Genomic DNA, 25,052 nt, shown 5'->3' with positions numbered 1-25,052 from the left:
TAAAACTTTCTCCATATCAGCAATAAGGCTGTTTTGCTTTCTTATCATTTGTGTGTTCACTGGATTAGCACTTTTAATTTCCTTCAAGAACTTTTCCTTTGCATCCACAGCATGCCTAACTGTCTGAAGAAGGCTTGCTTTCATCCTGTCTTGGCTTTCCACCCTCACTAAGTATAATCATTTCTAGCTTTTGTTTTAAAGTGAGAGACTACTACTCTTCCTTTCACTTGAACACTTAGAAACATTGTAGGGTTATTAGCTGGCCTAATTTCAACAATGTTGTGTCTCAGAGACTTGGGGGGCCCAAGGTGAGGGAGAAAGATGGGAAAACAGCCAGTTGTGGAGTGGTCAGAACACACATGACATTTATTAAGTTCGCCATCTGTTATAGGGGCACAGTTCCTGGTGCTTCAAAACAATTGTAATAGTAACCTCAAAGATCACTGATTGCAGATCACTGTAACAAACATAATGATGACAAAAATGTCTGAAATACTGTGAGAATTACCAAAGTGTGACACAGAGACACAAAGTGAACAAATGCTTTGGAAAAATGGTGCATGCTGATAGACTTGCTTGACACAGGGTTGCTACAAACTTTCAATTTGTAAAAAATGCAGTATCTGTGAAATACAGTAAGGCAAAGTGCAGTAAAATTTGATAGCCTTTACTCAGAAAATTTCTGGTATATTATTTTATTTCCAGATAAAAGCAAATTTCTACAAGACCAATGAAGAAAAAAACAAAGGAACCACGTATTAGGTAGAGCTCAGATTTCTGCTCCATAGAAACAAAACTGGACGACAATGGAGGAAAGTTTGTAAATAGAGGAAAAGTTTGTGAAATAGAGAACCTAATATTTGGTCAAATTTTCATTCAGGTATAAACCCATTTACATTCTCATATATACAAGTACTCATATTTTCTTACTGAAAAAAACATTCAAGGACATATTTCAGTTGACTGTTGAATAAAAATAATTTAAAAATAAGTAAATCATGATATAAATATTTAGACATGAGTGTTAAAACCAATAAAACAGAATCTAAACCAAGAAAACTTTAATTAATTTAATATTTACAAATATATATACACATATGTACGTATATAGTAACTGAATGCAGGAATATAAAATAATTCTTAAAGGAAATGTAACATGAAAAAAATTATAGTGTAGTTCTCAATTCTCAAATTTCATTAACAGGAGCAGCAATTTTGTGTGTGTGTGTGTGTGTGTTTGGGACTGGGAAGAAGATTCATGACAAATTTGAGACATTAACCAATGCAATTAGATGGCATTTTCTTGTTTGGCATTTTATCATCTGTGTCTCCATCAATTTTGTTGCTACTTTTCTGTAAATCTAGATTATTTGGAGCCTAATTCCTTATTTTAAATCAGTGTGTCTTTCCAATATCTAGTTTTCACATGCACACACACACACACACACACACACAATTTTAAACCTCATCAACCTTATATAATAGAGGAACTCTCAATTTCTATTTTAAATCATTACAGACATGGATAAATTAAGATATTAAAGCAGTTGTAATAGAATATGAGAGAAACATAGGCTCAATAGGTTTTCGAAGGCGATTAAATTTTATACAGATGTCTATTTAAGACACAGAAAAGGGGGAAAGCAAAGAGTTTTTAAAACTGGTTTCACTTCTGTTAAAAAAAAAAAAGGTTAAAATTCCAGCCACAGTTTGGTGAATATTGTCTTTACTATTCAGATGTCTTGATAGACTGAAGAATTAAATTTAAAATGTTGAAACCATAATAACTGAAAGTAAATATAATTCAGCATTTATATGACTTTCAGAGGATGAAAGACTATCTAAGCAGAAATCAAAAAGGGAAAAAGGGATATATTTCAATACATAAAAACACCAAGCTTCTAGATCTCAAAAACAAATAATATTAAAAGGCAAACAACATACTGAAAATATTTTTAAGACTGATGACGAAGTGTTGATTTTTGTGCTATTCACATATGCCATGGAAATAAAATTTTAAAATACCAAATTTAAAAAAGAAAATAGACAAAGTAAATGAACAGAAGAAACACAGATAAATATATCAAATAAATTATGCTATCAATCAAAGAAATGTAAAATTTAACTTTATATTTATTAACAGTATTTCAGATATATATCACCCTCAGTATCGACAAGTATGTGCTGTTATAAACACACACTACTGAAGAGGAAATAAATCATTGCAATCTTTCTGGAAAGCCATCTGGCAATTTGTCTGAAAGAGTTCAACATGCTCTCATTTCTTGATCCAGAAGTTCCACATCCAGGAGTTTAACGTAGGAATATAATTAAAGACACAGCGCAGTAATGAATACATTATATGTGTTATTAAACAATATAAGCATCCTAAATGTACAACTGGGCTTCCCTGGTGGCGCAGTGGTTGAGAGTCCGCCTGCCGATGCAGGGGACACGGGTTCGTGCCCCGGTCTGGGAAGATCCCACATGCCACGGAGCGGCTGGGCCCGTGAGCCATGGCCGCTGAGCCTGCGCGTCTGGAGCCTGTGCTACGCAACGGGAGAGGCTACGACAGTGAGAGGCCCGTGTACCACACACACACAAAAAAGTACAACATATAACATACAACAAAAAAGTACAACATTATAACAAAAAGTATAACATTATAACATTAGTGGAGGTTGCACGTTATTGCAAATTGTTTTTTTGAAAAACAGATGCATTGACTTAGAACAGTGGTTATAATATGTGAGGTAAAAATAATCAACAAAATTTATATATGCGAAGTGGTGAAATATCACTGTGTAAACAGGTAGATAGATGATGCACAGAAGATAAATACCGATAGAAAATACCTCAAAATATTAACAGTGGCTATTACTGGGTTGTACAATTTTTAATATTTTTTCTTTGTTATTCTGTACCTACAAGACACTCTAGGATGATTTTTTTCATCAGAATGATGAAAATACACTTGCTATTCACCTGTAGAAGTTTTCCATTGCCAACTATATGAAAATTAAACTGCACTGTTTATAAAGGCACTTTAATGACTCTCCTCAAAATAGCCCTAGATTATCTATCTATCATCTATCTATCTATCTATCATCAATTGTGTGTGTGTTTTTAATATTTATTTATTTATTTCTTGGCTGCATTGGGTCTTTGTTGCTGCACGGGGGCTTTCTCTAGTTGCAGCCAGCAGGGGCTACTCTTTGTTGCGGTGCTCGGGTTTCTCATTTTGGTGGGTTTTCTTGTTGCAGAGCACGGGCTCTAGGCACGCGGGCTCAGTAGTCGTGGCTCGCGGGCTCTAGAGTGCAAGCTCAGTAGTTGTGGCGCACGGGCTTGGTTACTCCACGGCACGTGGGGGTCTTCCTGGACCAGGGCTCAAACCCGTGTCCCCTGGATTGTCAGGCGGACTCTTAGTCACTGCACCATCAGGGAAGCCCCCTGTGTGTTTTTTTTGTTGTTGTTGCGGTACGCGGGCCTCTCACTGTTGTGGCCTCTCCCGTTGCGGAGCAAAGTCTCCGGATGCGCAGGCTCAGCGGCTATGGCTCACGGGCCCAGCCGCTCCGCGGCATGTGGGATCTTCCCGGACCGGGGCACGAACCTGTGTTCCCTGCATCGGCAGGCGGACTCTCAACCACTGCGCCACCAGGGAAGCCTGTATGTGTATGTTTTTAAACTCCCTATCCAGCCTCTATCAAATGCAGGCATATTTTTTATCTTTATTAATTTCACATTTGATATATGAATCAAAATTTGCTTTATTTAAGCTACACGTGTTTGATTATCTCTGATTCTTGTTATTTTGACTAATTCACTCATAATACTTGATCATATGAGTTTTCTACCAGAGCTCTCTTTTAATATTTATTGATAAATGTCTTTATAAATATTTTTCTAAATTGTGTTCATGTACTTTGAGTCCCCATCCTCATGACTGTGAGCTCCTTCATAATTCCAGAACTATTACCTATTTTTTAACACTTCTTGAACAATTAGTGGAATTCTTTGCACACAGCAAGTGCTTGATACATTTATATAACTCATCAGAATATTTATAAATCAAAGAGTTATCACAAATTTCTTTAATCAAAGGGTGGGGAATGAGTTTTTAAATTGGATATGAAATTGTAATGTGTCTGAGTCTACAGAAAAGGAATATCACTGAAGATTCCTTTTAATAAAGTAAAATGAAATGTTCATTTTAAGTGAACATTCAACTCCCTGATACACTATTTAAAATTGTGTTTAAGTATAATCATTAAATAATTTGCTTTGCAGGTTTTACATCCAAATCTCTGTTTAAAATTAAATAGCAGTGATAGATAGTCCCCCTTCATTCCCTGAAACATTTGAACAATTTTGTAATCCTAAATAAAACCTTCAAGATTCATGTCAGTGTCATGTTTTCAGGAAATATGCAAGATCTGGTTTCAAATAAGCTTCCAACTTGAAATTAAAATTTTCCATCTCTTTCTCTGCTTATAGTTTGGAGGCAAGTTTAATGTCAATATTACACAATTAAAAATAATATTAATTTTGATAATACTAATAATTTCCATGTATTAAGTATGCCACTTACTGTTTTACATACATTCTTTGATGAATCCTCACATTAATTGTTGAATGTAGATATTATTAATCTCACTTTGAAAATTAGGATTCAAACTCTGAGGAATTAAATAGCTTATTGAAAACTTACTAGCAAGGTTGGTATGTTTTGTTGTAGGATACAGACGTTCACCACTCAATCTACTGGAATATTTATGAGACTACTTACTGTAACACCCAAAGGCCATCTCAGTGAAAAACTCTGAGCCCATATCTGTGCATTTTGATCCACTCCCATGGCCACATTATTTTTCCCTCCAGTTGGATGCAATAACTTTGTGAGCACAAAGATCTGGGAGTTATAAAAAGATACTTATCAAATGTCAGTGTGTGTATTTGGATGTCCCACAGGAACCCAGAGAGAAAGGAAAGGATCCATGGGTCAAGAATACTCTAAATAATCTGGAGCTGAGAAGCCGTTTATTCAACAGTTCTTGAATGTCTGTGTGCCCCATACGTTTCTGGTGCTACAGATATAAATCAGCCTTACCCCTGCTCTCAAGAAAGTTATGGGCACGGAAACTCAGATGTACAGTCAGCAAGAATGTTCAATACATTTTGATATGGATGAGCACAATAGTCTCTGTATAGATGTAGATAAGGGAAAATTATCAACTGTTCCTCAGGTGGTCAGATTATGTGTGCAGGTAGAGGAAATCGCCAAGTATAAATGAAAAGAGAAAGGAATGTATAGGACTATGTTAAAATTAGGAACTTTTCTTCAGTGAGACAATATTAATAGGGTCTAAATGTAAGGCAGAGTGGTATATGTTTAAAACATTAAGGTGACCAAAAAAAAAAAAGCCTTATATATCAAGGTCAAATATGCAATTGAAAGGATATTCAAATGCACATTTTGGATACAACAGTCAGTCACAATTTGTGAGGTAAAAAATATACCTGAAAATTCTTCAGATACATATTGGAATACATGGAAATAATAAGAGTATTTTTTGTTAGTTCCTTGAGGTGTTTTTGTTTGTTTGTTTGAATATGTGCATAAAGTTCCAGTGATCAGGCAGAAACTGATGTGATTTTCATGAGCCATGGCTGTATGAGTATTTCACATGTGTGCTCTTTGCTCCCCCATTTTAAGGATGAAAATTATCAAAGCAAAGATGTACTGTATAGCACAGAGAAATATACTCATTTTTGTAATAACCTATAAGAGGAAAGAATCTGAAAAAAAAATAGATCTGTATGTGTGTATAACTGAATCACTTTGCTGTACACCTGAAACTAATACAACATTGTAAATCAACTATACTTCAGTAAAAAAATAAATAAATTTTAAAAATTAAAAAAAAGAAAATTATCAATACTGTTTGGAAGGTTTTGAAAAGAACCAGACATCATATATTTTGTAGTATATAAGCTTCAAAGATATATGTGACTGTTCCACTTGTGTTTCTTCTATGATCACATAAAAAGTTGAAAGTGATCAGCTTGACCCATGCCACCCACCTTAATACTACATTTTTAAAATGTTCACAAAGGAAAAATATTTCAAAATGTATGGCACTTTTTCAAACGATTTGATATTTCTGCCACTTGAAAAAAGCAAAACTAATCAAAGAAAAATAGAAATGGTAGTTTGGCCTCTTAAGAATATATGTTAAGTATATATGTGTCTAAATAAGAGTATTGTGAACATGTTAGATTTGTTTTTCCTTTCTCTGTTAGTTAACATACAGAAAGAGACAGGAATCTGGCTAAATATTTTCAAAAGCTTCTGGGAAATAGTATACTTACAATATAACATGAGATGAGAATAACAGTGTCCACAAATTGACATTGACCAATTGTTATTGACAATTGTGCAGCAAATTTTCTTTCATGTAGTCTAAATCTTATTTTTTTTGTTAAAGGGAGATTATACTAGATTTTAAATATCAAACGTATATTAAGTGGGTTTTTAAAAAGATATTGAAAAAGAGAAGTTTCTAAGTGTAAACAACACATAAAATGCAATGACAGTAATTTAATAATTGATAAGTTCAATTATTTAGGTATTAAATTATATAGTTTGCTAAAATTTCAAATCACTTAATTATCAGTGCTAGAATATATTTATAGTTGATGGTGAAGTTTTTACTATTTTAACGTAACTGTTCTCTTTCTAAATGCTATAAAATTATTCGATTAAAATACAGACCACAAATCCAAGCAATGATGAGTCCAATATTATATATAGAGAAGGGTAGATATTAGAATCAGTTAAAATTAAGAATTATAATAATTGAAGATAATATGCCAGAGATACAAGTCATTCTGAGCTCAGTTTACCTTTCTAGGGTTGTCTCTGAATATATTTGTTTTTATTTTTTCCACAATAACAGGCAAGGCCACTCTTGGAGATTATTATAATGTCTGTCCTTTCTTCAGATTCAAAATTAACTAGTCTATGGTGTTCAACTACAAATCTTGAAATCTGAGTCTGACTGCTGGCTCAGGTGTTACCTATCTGTCCAGACTACAATATCTGCGTGTCAATTCTTTCTGAGGTAATGAAGCTGAACTAAACTCTCTGATTTTTTTTCCAGGAAGAATTGAACCCCATCATTGTTACCCCACCGATCGAAGCCATTGATCAGGACCGGAATATTCAGCCGCCATCAGATAGGCCAGGCATCCTCTATTCCATCCTTGTTGGTTTGTATCTGCTAACATTTTGCACTCTCAGTTATAGCTCTAGAATCATGTAGGGAAAAAAAATGTTTCAAATTAAAAAAACTTTAATAACAAAGATTTTCTTTTTAGAAATTTTATTGAAATTATTTTTTATGTAAAACTAAATTTAAAAATAACCATTTAAAAATAACCATTTTTCTTCTTTAGTATTAGTCTCAGTGAAATTTGTAGAACAACAAGTAGGAACACTTTTATTGAGGAAGCAAAACAACTTCAAAAGTAGGATTTAATCCACTTATTGATAGTTTCCTCTGTATCACCTCATAAAGAATTCTCTAAGAAAAAATTGAAAGTGAATTGAAAAACTTACACTGTTTGCTCTACTAGTACTTTGTCATTGGTTGGATACCATTATATAATTCTAAAAATATGTGACTTAAATTTAAGAGCTATCGGAGCCAAAAGGAAAGAGAAAGATCGTGTTACCCCAAGGAAACATTATACCCTTGGTTAATTTTTCCTTGAACAATTTCACAGAAGCCATTTTAATCCATTCTTGTGCATATCTGCCAGTTGTACCAAAAGCAAAAATGAGAATCTGATCATGTCACTCTTCTTGAATTGCTTTTGCTAAAATATGGATGTTGCTGCTTTGCATGATTTATAGTCTCCAGAGAGACAGATATATGTAAAACACACCATACATCTCTTAATGAAGAAGGTCACTTGTGAAGTATGCTTGAAAACAACTATTCAATGGAATTTAACTTTATCCTTAACCCCTTCCCACCCCATGTACACATATATAACAACACAACCACCTAGAGACGTTAGACAGATTTCAAAATATGATGCTATATCCTTAGAAATGCTGTCTGTAAAGAAAACTTAAGTAATTCTGTTTCAAGCCTTTGCTGTCTAGAACTACATACGTATTATAAGTCAGTTGTATAGATTAGACGATTAAACTTTTTAAAAGCGCTTATAAACATAAACAGAAGTCTCTTTTAAGTCTGTAGGGGGTTTGGTATACATAAAAGGAAATAGTTATTGTTTATTTTATTAACTGAGGGCTTGACAATATGTCAATTACTATGCTAGATGCTATAGATACGAAGATGAGGGATAAATGTTCTAGGTTAGGGAGGGGTAGAGTCTATGGATAGAAACATGCCAAAAGATAAATTAAAATACATGGTTTTAAGTACTACAAATAAAGTATGAGCCACATATCATGTGGTCTCATGGGAGTAAAGTACTAAGGATTTCTAAGAAAATTGCTTAGACAGAGTTATTTTAGCAGAAAGAGAGGGGTTTTCAAGTATAAAATGGGATAAAAATTATTTAGATAGTTGATGCAGCCTGTGCAAAGTCCAAAGCATTACATTTAAAGATAGTCTTGGGGAACCATGTTACTCAGAATGGGATAGTATCCACTGATATTCATGTTTCTTTCACTTTAAAAAATTTAATCTCTTTGAATAAATGAGTGCTTACTCTGTTGAGCAAGACAGATTCCTCACTTTGTAGCACTGGTTTTCGGGCAGCAGAAACAGGCAATAAACAATTAATGTGGTAAATAAATGTATTTATTATACAAAATAAATGGTAGTGCTATGAGAAAAATCGAGCTGATGAATGGGATTAGAGGTACAGAAGGGGTGTTGCAGTATTAAATAGGATTGATCAAGATATGTCTCATTGAAAAGGTGAGATTTGAGTAAAATCCTATAGAACTTGAAGGAGTTAACCATGTTGATATCTGGGAAAAGAGTTTCTAGGCAGAGATAGAAGCAGGAGTTTGCCTGGTGAGTTTCAGAAACATCAATGAGGCCAGTAGCACTGGAGAGGAGTCAGTGAGGGGGAAGTAGAAGAAAGAGGGTATGAGAAATAAGGGCGACCAGAAGATATAGTCTTTTTTTTTTTTTTTTTTTAATTTATTTATTTATTTATTTATTTTTTATTAACATCTTTATTGGGGTATAATTACTTTACAATGGTGTGTTAGTTTCTGCTTTATAACAAAGTGAATCAGTTATACATATACATATGTTCCCATATCTCTTGAGAAGATATAGTCTTGTATACTATTGAGCTTTGTTGGCTTTTACTCTGAGTGAAACGTGGAACCAATGCAGGAATTAGAACAGAAAAATGACATAATGACGTTAAGTTTCATCAACCTCCAACATTAGGATAATGGATAGTACTACATAATATATATAACCTCTATCATTAACTTTGCTTTCACAGCTAAGTTAAATAAATTGATATATTTTCATAGTATGTACACTTCTAAAAGGCAGAGAGGACATTGTAAGTGTTGAGAGCATAGCCTCTGGAATTGTACTATCCATGTTTAAATCCTGACTTCAACCCTTACTATTCATATAATGTTAGGCGAGTTACTTAATCTCTCTGTCTCAGATTGTTCCTCTTTAAAATAGACCTTTGACAAAGGGATTGATCAAAATAGACTTTTCTGTAAAAGTGTTTTGAGAATTTGATCTAATTCATGTAAATATTAGTGCCTGGAAAAAAGCACTCGATAAATGATAGTTGATGTTGTTATTACCATTAGGAAGCAAAATAAAGTATGTTTCCTAAGTCATGCAAAACTGTTAAGAATAGAAGCACAAACCGTTTCCCTCTGCCACAAGACAGGGTTCCCATGGCTCTGATTTTACCTATTTTTCCAGAACTCTTAGTTTCCCTTATGTCCATCCAGATAATTCTGAATGTATGTGTCCTTCAGAGCTTGTTTTCCCAGTTGCTAGGTGGCAAGCTCTTCTACTTTCACACATTGTTGATAGTCGGATTACTAGACTTGAGGATGTGGATGCTGATGTGTGTAAAAAGCCAACCCCTTCACTGGTCCTACCATCATTATTATCAATGGGGGAATTACTGCCACTGCTGTTGATTACCCACAGTAGCCTGAGCCAATTCTATGTCATCTTAATAGAGAATATCAACAAAAAGATAGAAATTATGAAAAGGAAACAAATTTTGGAGTTGAAAAGTATAGCAACTGAAATTAAAAATTCACTAGCAGGGCTCAATGAAGATTCAAGCAGGAAGAAGAAAGAATCAGCAAACTTGAAGAGAGGTCAATTGAATTACCAAATCTGAGAAGATGAAAGAGAAAAAGAATGAAGAAATGCAAAGAGAGCTTCAGAGACCTAAAAAATACCATTCTGTGGACCAATTTATGCATAACAGGAGTCCCAGAAGGAGAGAACAGAAAGGGGCAGAAAGAATATAGGAATAAGTAATGATCAAAAACTAAATTTGAGGAAAACAATCTATACCTCCAAGAAGCTAATTGAACTCCCCAAGAGAATAGACCTACAATAAATCCACGCTTAGACACATCCCAATCAAACTGTCAAATGACACAGACAAAAAATAATTCAAAAGTAACAAAAAAGAGGCGACTTTATAATAGAAATTGATTCTCAATAAAATTATATCCCGACTTCTCATCAGGCAACATGGATACTGGAATACATTAGTATGACATGTTCAGAGAACTGAAAGAAAAAGAAAATGTTCATTAATAGTTCTAAATACAGCAAATATAGCCTTCAAAAATAAATGAGAAATTAAGATATTCCCAGATAATCTGAGAATTTATCAGTAACACACCTTTGCTACAAGAAATATTGAAGGGTAGAGACCTAAGGCTGAAATGAAAGCACAATAGAAAGTATCTCAGTTCTACATGAAGAAATAAAGAACACTGGTAAAAATAACTACATAGTTAAGTATAAAAGACATTTTATATATATATATATATACACACACACACACACACACACACACACACATGTTAGTAATTCTTCTTTCTCTTATTTGATTTAAAGAAAATATCATAAATCAATAATTATACATCTATATTGATGGACAAAGTAGAAACATGTAACTTGTGATAATAACAGCAAAGAGCAAAGGTAAAATGAGTTATACAGGAGTAAAATTTTTATATACTATTGAAGTTAAGTTGCTATTGGTCCAAATTAGATTGCCATAAATTAAGACATCAATCTTAATTCCCAGCATAGCCACTAGGAGAATAGTTTAACAATTTAGTTGTTTACATAATTTGAAAATTTATAGTAAAGCACAAAACAAAGGAATTTAAACAGTACACATGAAAAATAAAGCAGTAATGGAACAATAGAGGAACAAAAAGGGCCTAAGATATATAGAAGACAGCAAAATGGCAGAGGTAAATAACATCTTTTTAGTAATCACAATCAATGTAAATGGATTCAATGTTCCAATTAAAAGATTCAGATTGGCACAATACATAAAAAGAGAAAAAGAAAAACATGATCTTACTACATGCTATCTATAAGAAACACATTTTATTTTATTTTTTTATTTTTATTTTTTTAACATCTTTATTGGGGTATAATTGCTTTACAATGGTGTGTTAGTTTCTGCTTTATAACAAAGTGAATCAGTTATACATATACAATATGTTCCCATATCTGTTGCCTCCTGCGTCTCCCTCCCTATCCCACCCCTCCGGGCGGTCACAAAGCACCAAGCTGATATCCCTGTGCCATGCGGCTGCTTCCCACTAGCTATCTACCTTATGTTTGTTAGTGTATATATGTCCATGACTCTCTCTCGCCCTGTCACAGCTCACCCTTTCCCCTCCCCATATCCTCAAGTCCGTTCTCCAGTAGGTCTGTGTCTTTATTCCTGTCTTACCCCTAGGTTCTTCATGACATTTTTTTTTTCTAAAATTCCATATATATGTGTTAGCATATAGTATTTGTCTTTTTCTTTCTGACTTACTTCACTCTGTATGACAGACTCTAGGTCTATCCACCTCATGACAAATAGCTCAATTTCGTTTCTTTTTATGGCTGAGTAATATTCCATTGTATATATGTGCCACATCTTCTTTATCCATTCATCCGATGATGGGCACTTAGGTGGTTTCCATCTCCGGGCTATTGTAAATAGAGCTGCAATGAACATTTTGGTACATGACCCTTTTTGAATTTTGGTTTTCTCAGGGTATATGCCCAGTAGTGGGATTGCTGGGTCATATGGTAGTTCTATTTGTAGTTTTTAAAGGAACCTCCATACTGTTCTCCATAGTGGCTGAACCAATTCACATTCCCACCAGCAGTGCAAGAGTGTTCCCTTTTCTCCACACCCTCTCCAGCATTTATTGTTTCTAGAATTTTTGATGATGGCCATTCTGACTGGTGTGAGATGATATCTCATTGTAGTTTTGATTTGCATTTCTCTAATGATTAATGATGTTGAGCATTCTTTCATGTGTTTGTTGGCAGTCTGTATATCTTCTTTGGAGAAATGTCTATTTAGGTCTTCTGCTCATTTTTGGATTGGGTTGTTTGTTTCTTTGTTATTGAGCTGCATGAGCTGCTTGTAAATTTTGGAGATTAATCCTTTGTCAGTTGCTTCATTTGCAAATATTTTCTCCCATTCTGAGGGTTGTCTTTTGGTCTTGTTTATGTTTCCTTTGCTGTGCAAAAGCTTTGAAGTTTCATTAGGTCCCATTTGTTTATTTTTGTTTTTATTTCCATTTCTCTAGGAGGTGGGTCAGAAAGGATCTTGCTGTGATTTATGTCATAGAGTGTTCTGCCTATGTTTTCCTCTAAGAGTTTGATAGTGTCTGGCCTTACATTTAGGTCTTTAATCCATTTTGAGCTTATTTTTGTGTATGGTGTTAGGGAGTGATCTAATCTCATACTTTTACATGTACCTGTCCAATTTTCCCAGCACCACTTATTGAAGAGGCTGTCCTTTCTCCACTGTACATTCCTGCCACCTTTATCAAAGATAAGGTGTCCATATGTGCGTGGGTTTATCTCTGGGCTTTCTGTCCTGTTCCATTGATCTATCTTTCTGTTTCTGTGCCAGTACCATACTGTCTCGATTACTGTAGCTTTGTAGTATAGTCCGAAGTCTGGGAGCCTGATTCCTCCAGCTCCATTTTTCGTTCTCAAGATTGCTTTTGCTATTCGGGGTCTTTTGTGTTTCCATACAAATTGCGAAATTTTTTGTTCTAGTTCTGTGAAAAATGCCAGTGGTAGTTTGATAGGGATTGCATTGAATCTATAGATTGCTTTGGGTAGTAGAGTCATTTTCACAATGTTGATTCTTCCAATCCAAGAACATGGTATATCTCTCCATCTATTTGTATCATCTTTAATTTCTTTCATCAGTGTCTTATAATTTTCTGCATACAGGTCTTTTGTCTCCTTAGGTAGGTTTATTCCTAGATATTTTATTCTTTTTGTTGCAATGGTAAATGGGAGTGTTTTCTTGATTTCACTTTCAGGTTTTTCATCTTTAGTGTATAGGAATGCCAGAGATTTCTGTGCATTAATTTTGTATCCTGCTACTTTTCCAAATTCATTGATTAGCTCTAGTAGTTTTCTGGTAGTATCTTTAGGATTCTCTATGTATAGGATCATGTCATCTGCAAACAGTGACAGCTTTACTTCTTCTTTTCCGATTTGGATACCTTTTATTTCCTTTTCTGCTCTGATTGCTGTGGCTAAAACTTCCAAAACTATATTGAATAAGAGTGGTGAGAGTGGGCAACCTTGTCTTGTTCCTGATCTTAGTGGAAATGCTTTCAGTTTTTCACCATTGAGGATGATGTTGGCTGCGCGTTTGTCATATATGGCCTTTATTATGTTGAGGAAAGTTCCCTCTATGCCTACTTTCTGCAGAGCTTTTATCATAGATGGGTGTTGAATTTTGTCGAAAGCTTTCTCTGTATCTATTGAGATGATCATATGGTTTTTCTCCTTCAATTTGTTAATATGGCGTATCATGTTGATTAATTTGCGTATATTGAAGAATCCTTGCATTCCTGGAATAAATCCCACTTGATCATGGTGTATGATCTGTTTAATGTGCTGTTGGATTCTGTTTACTAGTATTTTGTTGAGGATTTTTGCATCTATGTTCATCAGTGATATTGGCCTGTAGTTTTCTTTCTTTGTGACATCCTTGTCTGGTTTTGGTATCAGGGTGATGGTGGCCTCATAGAATGAGTTTGGGAGTGGTCCTCCCTCTGCTATATTTTGGAAGGGTTTGAGAAGGATAGGTGTTAGCTCTTCTCTAAATGTTTGATAGAATTCGCCTGTGACGCCATCTGGTCCTGGGCTTTTGCTTGTTGCAAGATTTTTAATCACAGTTTCAATTTCAGTGCTTGTGATTGTTCTCTTCATATTTTCTATTTCTTCCTGATTCAGTCTTGGCAGGTTGTGCATTTCTAAGAATTTGTCCATTTCTTCCAGGTTGTTCATTTTATTGGCATAGAATTGCTTGTAGTAATCTCTCATGATCTTTTGTATTTCTGCAGTGTCGGTTATTACTTCTCCGTTTTCATTTCTAATTGTATTGATTTGAGTCTTCTCCCTTTTTTTCCTGATGAGTCTGGCTAATGGTTTATCAATTTTGTTTATCTTCTCAAAGAACCAACTTTTAATTTTATTGATCTTTGCTATCGTTTCCTTCATTTCTTTTTCATTTATTTCTGATCTGATTTTTATGATTTCTTTCCTTCTGCTAACTTTGAGGGTTTTTTGTTCTTCTTTCTCTAATTGCTTGAGGTGCAAGTTTAGGTTGTTTATTCGAGATGTTTCCTGTTTCTTAAGGTAGGATTGTATTGCTATAAACTTCCCTCTTAGAACTGCTTTTGCTGTATCCCATAGATTTTGGGTCGTCATGTCTCCATTGTCATTTGTTTCTAGGTATTTTTAAATTTCCTCTTTGATTTCTTCAGTGATCAGTTCGTTATTAAGTAGTGTATTGTTTAGCCTCCATGTATTTGTATTTTTTACAGATCTTTTCCTGTAATTGATATCTAGTCTCATAGCATTGTGGTTGGAAAAGATACTTGATACAATTTCAATTTTCTTAAATTTACCAAGGCTTGATTTGTGACCCAAGATATGATCTATCCTGGAGAATGTTCCATGAGCACTTGAGAAAAATGTGTATTCTGTTGTTTTTGGATGGAATGTCCTATAAATATCAATTAAGTCCATCTTGTTTAATGTATCATTTAAAGCTTGTGTTTCCTTATTTATTTTCATTTTGGATGATCTGTCCATTGGTGAAAGTGGGGTGTTAAAGTCCCCTACTGTGAGTGTGTGACTGTCGATTTCCCCTTTTATGGCTGTTAGTATTTGCCTTATATATTGAGGTGCTACTATGTTGGGTGCATAAATATTTATAATTGTTACATCTTCTTCTTGGATCGATCCCTTGATCATTATGTAGTGTCCTTCTTTGTCTCTTCTAATATTCTTTATTTTAAAATCTATTTTGTCTGATATGAGAATTGCTACTCCAGGTTTCTTTTTGTTTCAATTTGCATGGAATATCTTTTTCCATCGCCTTAGTTTCAGTCTGTATGTGTCTCTAGGTCTGAAGTGGGTCTCTTGTAGACAGCATATATATGGGTCTTGTTTTTGTATCCATTCAGCTAATGTGTCTTTTGGTGGGAGAATTTAGTCCATTTGCATTTAAGGTAATTATCAATATGTATGTTCCTATTCCCATTTTCTAAATTGTTTTGGGTTCGTTATTGTAGGTCTTTTCCTTCTTTTGTGTTTCTTGCCTAGAGAAGTTCCTTTAGCATTTGTTGTAGAGCTGGTTTGGTGGTGTGAACTCTCTCAGCTTTTGCTTGTCTGTAAAGGTTTTAATTTCTCCATCAAATCTGAATGAAATCCTTGCTGGGTAGAGTAATCTTGGTTGCAGGTTTTCCTCCTTCATCACTTTAAATATGTCCTGCCACTCCCTTCTGGCTTACAGAGTTTCTGCTGATAGATCAGCTGTTAACCGTATGGGGATTCCCTTGTGTGTTATTTGTTGTTTTTCCCTTGCTGCTTTTAATATGTTTTCTTTGTATTTAATTTTTGACAGTTTGATTAATATGTGTCTTGGCGTATTTCTCCTTGGATTTATGCTGTGTGGGACTCTCTGTGCTTCCTGGACTTGATTATCTATTTCCTTTCCCATATTAGGGAAGTTTTCAACTATAATCTCTTCAAATATTTTTCAGTTCCTTTCTTTTTCTCTTCTCCTTCTGGAACCCCTATAATTCGAATATTGGTGCATTTAATGTTGTCCCAGAGGTCTCTGAGACTGTCCTCAGTTCTTTTCATTCTTTTTTCTTTATTCTGCTCTGCAGTAATTATTTCCACTATTTTATCTTCCAGGTCACTTATCCGTTCTTCTGCCTCAGTTATTCTGCTATTGATCCCATCTAGAGTATTTTCATTTCATTTATTGTGTTGTTCATCATTGTTTGTTTCATGTTTAGTTCTTCTAGGTCCTTGTTAAATGTTTCTTGCATTTTGTCTATTCTATTTCCAAGATTTGGGATCATCTTTACTCTCATTATTCTGAATTCTTTTTCAGGTAGACTGCCTATTTCCTCTTCATTTGTTAGGTCTGGTGGGTTTTTATCTTGCTCCTTCATCTGCTGTGTGTTTTTCTGTCTTCTCATTTTGCTTATCTTACTGTGTTTGGGGCCTCCTTTTTGCAGGCTGCAGGTTCGTAGTTCCCGTTGTTTTTGGTGTCTGTCCCCAGTGGCTAAGGTTGGTTTAGTGGGTTTGTAGGCTTCCTGGTGGAGGGGCCTAGTGCCTGTGTTCTGGTGGATGAGGCTGGATCTTGTCTTTCTGGTGGGCAGGTCCACGTCTGGTGGTGTGTTTTGGGGTGTCTGTGGACTTATTATGATTTTAGGCAGCCTCTCTGCTAATGGGTGAGGTTGTGTTCCTGTCTTGCTAGTTGTTTGGCATAGGGTGTCCAGCACTGTAGCTTGCTGGTCGTTCAGTGAAGCTGGGTGCTGGTGTTGAGATGGAGATCTTTGGGAGATTTTTGCCTTTTGATATTATGTGGAGCTGGGAGGTCTCTTGTTGACCAGTGTCCTGAAGGTGGCTCTCCCACCTCAGAGGCACAGCACTGACTCTTGGCTGGAGCACCAAGAGCCTTTCATCCACACGGCTCAGAATAAAAGGGAGAAAAAGTAGAAAGAAAGAATTAGTAGAAGTAGAAAGAAAGAAAGGAGCGAGGGAGGGAGGAAGGAAGGAAGGAGGGAGGGAAGGAAGGAAAAAAGTAGATAAAGTAAGATAACATATAATAAAGTTATTAAACTAAAAATATAATTATTAAGAGAAAAAAAACGGACAGATAGAACCCTAGGACAAATGTTGGAAGCAAAGCTATACAGACAAAATCTCACACAGAAGCATACACATACACACAAAAAGAGGAAAAGGGGAAATAATCATAGATCTTGCTCCTAAAGTCCACTTCCTTAATTTGGGATGATTCGTTGTCTATTCAGGTATTCCACAGATGCAGGGTATATCAAATTGATTGTGGAGCTTTAATCTGCTGCTTCTGAGGCTGCTGGGAGAGATTTCCCTTTCTCTTCTTTGCCCTCACAGCTCCCAGGGGCTCAGCTTTGGATTCGGCCCCGCCTCTGCGTGTAGGTCGCCGTAAGGCGTCTGTTCTTTGCTCAGACAGGACGCTCAGAAAGGACGGGGTTAAAGAAGCCGCTGATTCGGTGGCTCTGGCTCACTCAGGCCGAGGGGGAGGGAGGGGCACGGAGTGTGGGGCGGGCCTGCGGCGGCAGAGGCCTGCGTGACGTTGCACCAGCCTGAGGCGCGCCGTGCGTTCTCTTGGAGGAGTTGACCCTGGCTCCCGGGACCCTGGCAGTGGCGGGCCGCACAGGCTCCCCGGAAGCGGGGTGTGGATAGTGACCTGTGCTCGCACACAGGCTTCTTGGTGGCGGCAGCAGCAGCCTTAGCGTCTCATGCCCGTTTCTGGGGTCCGCGCTTTTAGCCGCGGCTCGCACCGGTCTCTGGAGCTCCTTTAAGCAGCGCTCTTAATCCCCTCTCCTCGTGCACCAGGAAACAAAGAGGTAAGAAAAAGTTTCTTGCCTCTTCGGCAGGCCCAGACTTTTCCCCGGACTCCCTCCCGGCTAGCCGTGGCGCACTAACCCCCTGCAGGCTGTGTTCACGCCGCCAACCCCAGTCCTCTCCCTGCGCTCTGACCAAAGCCCGAGCCTCTGCTCACAGCCTCGCCCGCTGTGGCGGGGGAGCAGACAAGCCTCTCGGGCTGGTGAGTGCCGGTCGGCACCGATCCTTTGTGCGGGAATCTCTCCGCTTTGCCTTCGCACCCCTGTTGCTGTGCTCTCCTCTGTGGCTCCGAAGCTTTTCCCCTCCGCCACCCGCAGTCTCCACCCGCGAAGGGGCTTCCTAGTGTATGGAAAACTCCTTCACAGCTGCCTCCCACTGGTGCAGGTCCCGTCCCTATCCTTTTGTCTCTGTTTATTCTTTTTTCTTTTTCCCTACCCAGGTACGTGGGGGGTTTCTTGCCTTTTAGGAGGTCTGAGGTCTTCTGCCAGCGTTCAGTAGGTGTTCTGTAGGAGTTGTTTCACGTGTAGATGTATTTCTGATGTATCTGTGGGGAGGAAGGTGATCTCCGCGTCTTTCTCTTCCGCCATCTTAACCTGTTCCTCTTCCGCCAGCTTAACCTGTTCCAAGAGGTTTGATATTTTTTCCTCAATCCTACTTTGGGGATCACCACAGTAAACAATAAGTAAAAATTGTATCTAGCTAACTGGGAGAGGAAAGTGGCATTTATTTCAAGTAACGTTCATTTCAGTGATTATAAGCAAATGGGATGTTAGAAGATTTAGGAGGCTATCACAGTGGTAGAAGAATGAAATGACAAGACTCTGAATGAGCAAACACTGTGTAAGTGAAAACCATGGGGAGAATGACAGACAAGGAAGAATCATTTGGAAAATATATGCAGAGTTGTATTAGAGGAATAAGGAGATTTGAACCAGTATAGTGAGAAAAATGGTGGGATCATTAGCAAAAATTCAGTTCATGGATTTTGGCATCCATCTTGGACCATTGCTAACTGAGCAAGAGAGAAATAGAATCTCAGTGTGGTTTTGAGTTTTTCTTCTTATGTATAAAGGTGAATATCTTTGTGTGCAGTCAAGAGTCATCTGCCTTTCTCTTTCTGTGAACCATCTGTTCATTCTCTATCCCAAAATTTTTTAATAAATATATTGCTGATCTTTTACTTTCGTAATTTGAAAATGTACATATGTTAGGGATATGAGCCTTTGTCTCTGACGTAAATACAAATATTTCCCTAGTTTGTCACCTGCAGTTTTACTTTGTTTATTGTGTTTTGCCATGCAATTTGTAATGCCATTAAATTTATCACTCTTTTTCCTTATTAATTCTTTATTTTGAGCCATAGGTAGGAAAGTTATGCCCACTCTCACATTAGAATAGAATTCATCCATGTTTTCATCTATTACTAGCTGTTGTTTTATTGCTTATTGTGCATGAATATCTTATCCATTTGGGGTTTACTCTAGTATATTGTATGAAGAATAGACACAATTTTATCATTTTCTGTCTCTCCTATTAGGTTAATGCTCCTATTCAAAAATCCATTTTCCGTTATTATTTTGAGATGACTCCTTTATCATAAGCTCAATTTTCAAATGCAATTTTGACTATTCCTGGATTTTTTTTTTTTTTTTTTTTGGCGGTACGCGCGCCTCTCACTGTTGTGGCCTCTCCTGTTGCGGAGCACAGGCTCCGGTCGCACAGGCTCCGGTCGCACAGGCTCAGCGGCCATGGCTCACGGGCCTAACCGCTCCCCGGCATGTCTGATCTTCCCGGACCGGGGCACGAACCCGTGTTCTCTGCATCGGCAGGCGGACTCTCAACCACTGTGCCACCCTAATTTCTGGATTTTAAAGTCTATTTTACTGGCATACATTTTCTCCCCTCACATAATGCCCAGGAAAATTTTCTTTCTTGTCTCATAGTTGAAGCAAAACAGTATAGCAATTAACGCATTTTTGGATATTTTTGGCATCTGTCAACCTAGATTTGAATGCAAGTTCTGTCTGACATTGTCTCTTTGACTTTGGACAAATTACTTAATATTGCAAATCTCCAATGTTCTCCTGTGTAAAATGGGAATGATTTACAGAGTTATCAATGATTACTTATATAAAGCAGTTAGTACAGTGTAGGATTCAATAATTGGCAGCTGTATTATTTTATTCTTATCATTATTGTTATGCTAAATGCATATATTCCACAGTTATATGATTTGACTTCCACTTTATTTTCACTTTGGGAAAAAAGAATGTTGTAGTATACAAAGGAAAATGATACAATTCAAGGAAATTTCAACTTACTAAAATGGCTGCATTTAAGAAATATCCTCTGTCGGGCTTCCCTGGTGGCGCAGTGGTTGAGAGTCCGCCTGCCAATGCAGGGGACGCGGGTTCGTGCCCCGGTCCGGGAAGATCCCACATGCCACGGAGCAGCTGGGCCCATGAGCCATGGCCGCTGAGCCTGCGCGTCCGGAGCCTGTGCTCCGCAACGGGAGAGGCCACAACAGTGAGAGGCCTGCGTACCGCAAAAAAAAGAAATATCCTCTGTAGACACTGAGTAATTCAAAATATTTTATTTATTTCATATGATTGAGTTATTCAGCTGATTACTTATCTTAAGAAAAAATACTTGCCCAGCTAGAACAGAATATTCTTATTTTAATTTCCAAGCAATTTGGTACAAATTACTAGTCATTGTCACAAGATATGGTGAAAGGCGATGCAGATTATAATTAAGATTTATGTACCACTAAAATACAATTTTATAATTCAAAATTTGTTCTCAATACACTTTATATCTCTTTTATGTGATGAAGTTTCAAATTAATTACTCACTTAATAAAAGATATTTGGAAAATCATCCAAACAGGTATTTTCACCCTCTTACTCATAAACTAATGAATGATATACCACATTTGCATCTGCTTTCCCTAGACTGTATAATTTTGAAACTTAATTTACTAATAAAATTATGATTTTGTTCCTCAGTTAATGAAGGGAAATAGATATAGCAAATACACATATTACTTATTGTTCTCAATTAAGTGCTGAAATATCAATGTCTTTCAGGGACTCCTGAGGATTACCCACGATTTTTTCATATGCATCCAAGGACTGCAGAACTTAGTCTCCTGGAGCCAGTAAATAGAGACTTTCACCAGAAGTTTGATTTGGTTATTAAGGTAAATTTAACTAATTGCTTAACGTTCTTGGGTTTATAAATATAGCTAACGTTCTAATGTTCTTGTGTTTATCAGCGAATCCTCTAGAGGCTACTGTAGGGACTTTTAAGCTATAAAAATTAAAATTAATTTGAACTGCAATTAGCCAATTTTTCTTTAAAAAGGTGAAGTGCAACAGTTCTAACACATTATCTGTGTTGCTTTTCTTTAACGTAACTTTTTATATTACAGTGCTATTCAAATACTGATATTTTTATATGTAATAAATGCCTTGGTCAAATGTATGCAATTCTACATACTATAATTTATTATATCTTCTAACATTTAGTTTAGGTTTTGTTTCCTATTTGTTTGTTTGTTTTTTACCAAGTGGATTTAATTTTTGACCACAAAAGCTTAACCAATGAATGTATTTAAAAAGTGCCTGGGGCTTCCCTGGTGGCGCAGTGGTTGGGAGTCCGCCTGCCGATGCAGGGGACACGGGTTTGTGCTCCGGTCCGGGAGGATCCCACATGCCATGGAGCAGCTGGGCCTGTGAGCCATGGCCTCTGAGCCTGTGCGTCCGGAGCCTGTGCTCCACAACGGGAGAGGCCACAGCAGTGAGAGGCCCGCGTACCGCAAAAAAAAAAAAAAAAGTGCCTGGATTTATATATATTTTTATTTTAATAATGTGTTATGTTTTTAAATGTTATTGCTTTTTCAAAACTAAAACGAAAAGATCTTGCTTGTCCAGAAATTATTTTAGTATATGTTTCATTATTTATTTTGAAAAATGATCTTCAACCACAAAATTTTTCAAAGCTAAGGGAATCCATTTGGCATTACAGTTTTGATTTAATAATATATAATATATTGTAATAAAATCATTACAAAGGTATTGTGGAAACCCAGATGATCTATCCGTTAATTCTTAGAGACTTTACTGAGAAGGTAAGATTTGAGCTGAGCAGTGAAAGGAGAGTATGAATTTACCAAATAGAGATCGGGGCTAGGAGAAAAGCATTTTAAGTAAAAGAACAGAAATAAGCAAGGACACACAGTATGTCTAGTGTGTATTGTCTGACTTTTTCATATCTAAACATGCAAAAAATAGATATAGATATGCAGCCCTATGGCATTTTTTTTTTTAATTTAGAAGTGTTAAAAGAAAAGGAAGTAAGGTAAAGAAGCTTACTGAGCATGTACATTGTACAGGGTGTTTTATATATATTTTATAGCCACAACCTTAGTACTTAGTACTATGCTTCTGGGTACAAATGTCAAAACTAAAGTTCAGATAGGGCAAGTGATTGAATCAGAGTTACATCACTAATAAGCAGCAGAATTGAAATTCAAATTTAAGTTTATCTAAGCTAAAGCCATACTTATTTCACTTCACCAAGATGCATTTCCTTAGAAATGGTTTAATTATCTGTCAGTGCAACTGCAAACAATAATACATCGATACATTTAATTTTAGCTCAAATTAGGACATATTTTGTTAGCACCGATTATGTTATACACAGTAGATTCTGTATTTATTGATTGTTTCTTTGTCCTTGAAGAATGGGTAGTCTAGAAGGGGAAAGAATCACGTAAGCTGATAAACCAAATACAACACATCCACTGCTAACAGGAAGGCAATGTAAAAGCTCTAACGAAGCACAGATTAAAGACATTTAAATTAATCTGGGACTCAGGGAAAATTTTCTGGGGATTATCCCAAGCTCAGTGTTGTATTGGATGGCTTTGGCTAATGAATGAAAGCAGGAAATACGTTTGACCATAAGGAAGAACAGAAGCAAAAGCTTGGAGGCATGATGTACCAGGCTACGAGCAGTTAACAGGGAAATGAGGTATAGAGCCAGACCCTGGAGAGAGCCTTATGTTCGACTGCAATTTCCTTGGATTTCATTCAGTAGGGGTTTGGGAGTCATTCAACAGAGAAAGGCTCTTTTTACCATTTATGTAAAATAGTCACGCATGAGATTCATCTTGCATGGTTTTATTTTAATTATCGTTGGACTATATAAAACTCCAAAATGTGTTTCCATCGTCTCCTGTGGATCTACCTGGAGCCCTGTGGTGCTACACTCTGTGGGAGTTAAGAAACTTGACAAAGCACTGTTTCCAAACTGCCCCACTTGAAATCTGAAATCAGTTATTTTTCTTTATTATCAAAGTCAGTTGTCCTGGTGTACCCAGGTATAGTGAAACTCAGTCTATCAGTTATAGAAACAAAAATCAATTGGGACAAGCCACAGATAATTTTTTTTGTTTTAATAACACTTTATATTATTAATGGAAGTTTTTACTGACATTATTAGATTCAAATTATTGTGTTTTGTGTGCAGTCAAGGGGATAATAAGCAAAGGTATCAATCTGTAAGAATAATAATGTGCCACTTGCTTGAATATTAGCTGAGTATTGTGTCTTTGTATAAGGATCCATTGAAGTGCTACAATCTGGTAGTTCTCCTCTGCAGTAAGTCTTTCAAATTCTTCCCTTTTTCTTATTTTAATAATGCTTCATTTTTCATTGGCCATAATTTTTTTTATTGGACTTGATCCCAATTTCTGTTTTGGAAGCTAAGGAAAAATAAAACACAATGAAGTATCCTCTTTTAGACTTTGAAGAAGAATTCTGCTTTAAAAAGCTGTATGCACATTTAACAGCTGGTGTCACAAATTAGAAATTTATCATCTTCATTTTATCTATTTCTGCCAGTTATTTACTAAGTATACTGACAAATAAAAATGTGAAGGTGAAACTAGGAAGGCAAAATGGAGTAGTTCACCAACTTTAGAATATTAAAGGATTAAAACACATCTAATTAAAAGAGAAAAGGGTGTTCCATTTCAAAACACTATTCCAAATTTTACATAATTGCAATCATTTAAGCACACTTTAAAATGAAACACACATTTTGAATAAGAATCATAGCCAGTCCTGGGTTTGCCCAGGACAGTTCATGTTTATGCCTATTGTCCTTGTGTAATTATTTATAACACATCTTTCACCCTCAAAAATGTCCCAGTTTGGATGAAAGTTTATGCAATCACCATAGTTATACAGCAAAAAATAATTATGCAATAGAAATATGAAAGCACATTTTAGATTCTAGATGATGATGAATTAGTTCATGCATGGAGTGTCTCTAACAAAGTCCAGAACATTCATCTTCATTATTAGAAGTGCAGTATTTTTAAAAAATATTAATAATTTATATATTTATACTCTGGGCATCTAATACAAGCATTAAATGGATAAATTATCAATAATTCACTGTCTTTCAGTTGCTCAAACATAATTTTTTTGTCTAAATCTCACTTTTTAAAAAATGTATTTCTTTTATTTATTTATTTTTGGCTGCATAGGGTCTGCATTGCTGCGTGCGGGCTACTCTTTGTTGCAGTGCACGTGCTTCTCATCGTGGTGGCTTCTTTTGTTGAGGAGCATGGGCTCTAGGCACACGGGCTTCCGTAGTTGTGGCTTGAGGGCTCAGCAGTTGTGGCTTGCAGGCTTTAGAGCACAGACTCAGTAGTTGTGGCGCACGGGGTTAGTTGCTCCGCGGCATGTGGGATCTTCCTGGACCGGGGCTCGAACCTGTGGCCCCTGCATTGGCAGGTGGATTCTTAACCACTGTACCACCAGGGAAGTACCTGTCTAAATCTCTTTAATTAACAAC

At 36.3% G+C, this 25,052-nt stretch overlaps 1 protein-coding gene across 17 annotated transcripts in view; it reads left to right on the top strand.

The window, feature by feature from the left end:
* PCDH15 (protocadherin related 15) overlaps window positions 1-25,052 on the top strand; it is a 724,552-nt gene that overhangs the window by 387,924 nt on the left and 311,576 nt on the right. For all 17 annotated transcript variants that reach the window (XM_060034587.1, XM_060034586.1, XM_060034585.1 and 14 more), the window contains 2 exons: window positions 7,161-7,269; window positions 21,272-21,384. In XM_060034587.1, the coding sequence (XP_059890570.1) occupies window positions 7,161-7,269; window positions 21,272-21,384 (222 nt within the window). The remainder of the gene's footprint in view (window positions 1-7,160; window positions 7,270-21,271; window positions 21,385-25,052) is intronic.

The sequence above is a fragment of the Delphinus delphis genome, chromosome 16 (assembly GCF_949987515.2).
Source record: "Delphinus delphis chromosome 16, mDelDel1.2, whole genome shotgun sequence".
Classification (NCBI taxonomy): domain Eukaryota; kingdom Metazoa; phylum Chordata; class Mammalia; order Artiodactyla; family Delphinidae; genus Delphinus; species Delphinus delphis.
Note: the sequence above shows the minus strand (reverse complement) of the source record. Positions and strands in the feature narration are given on the sequence as shown.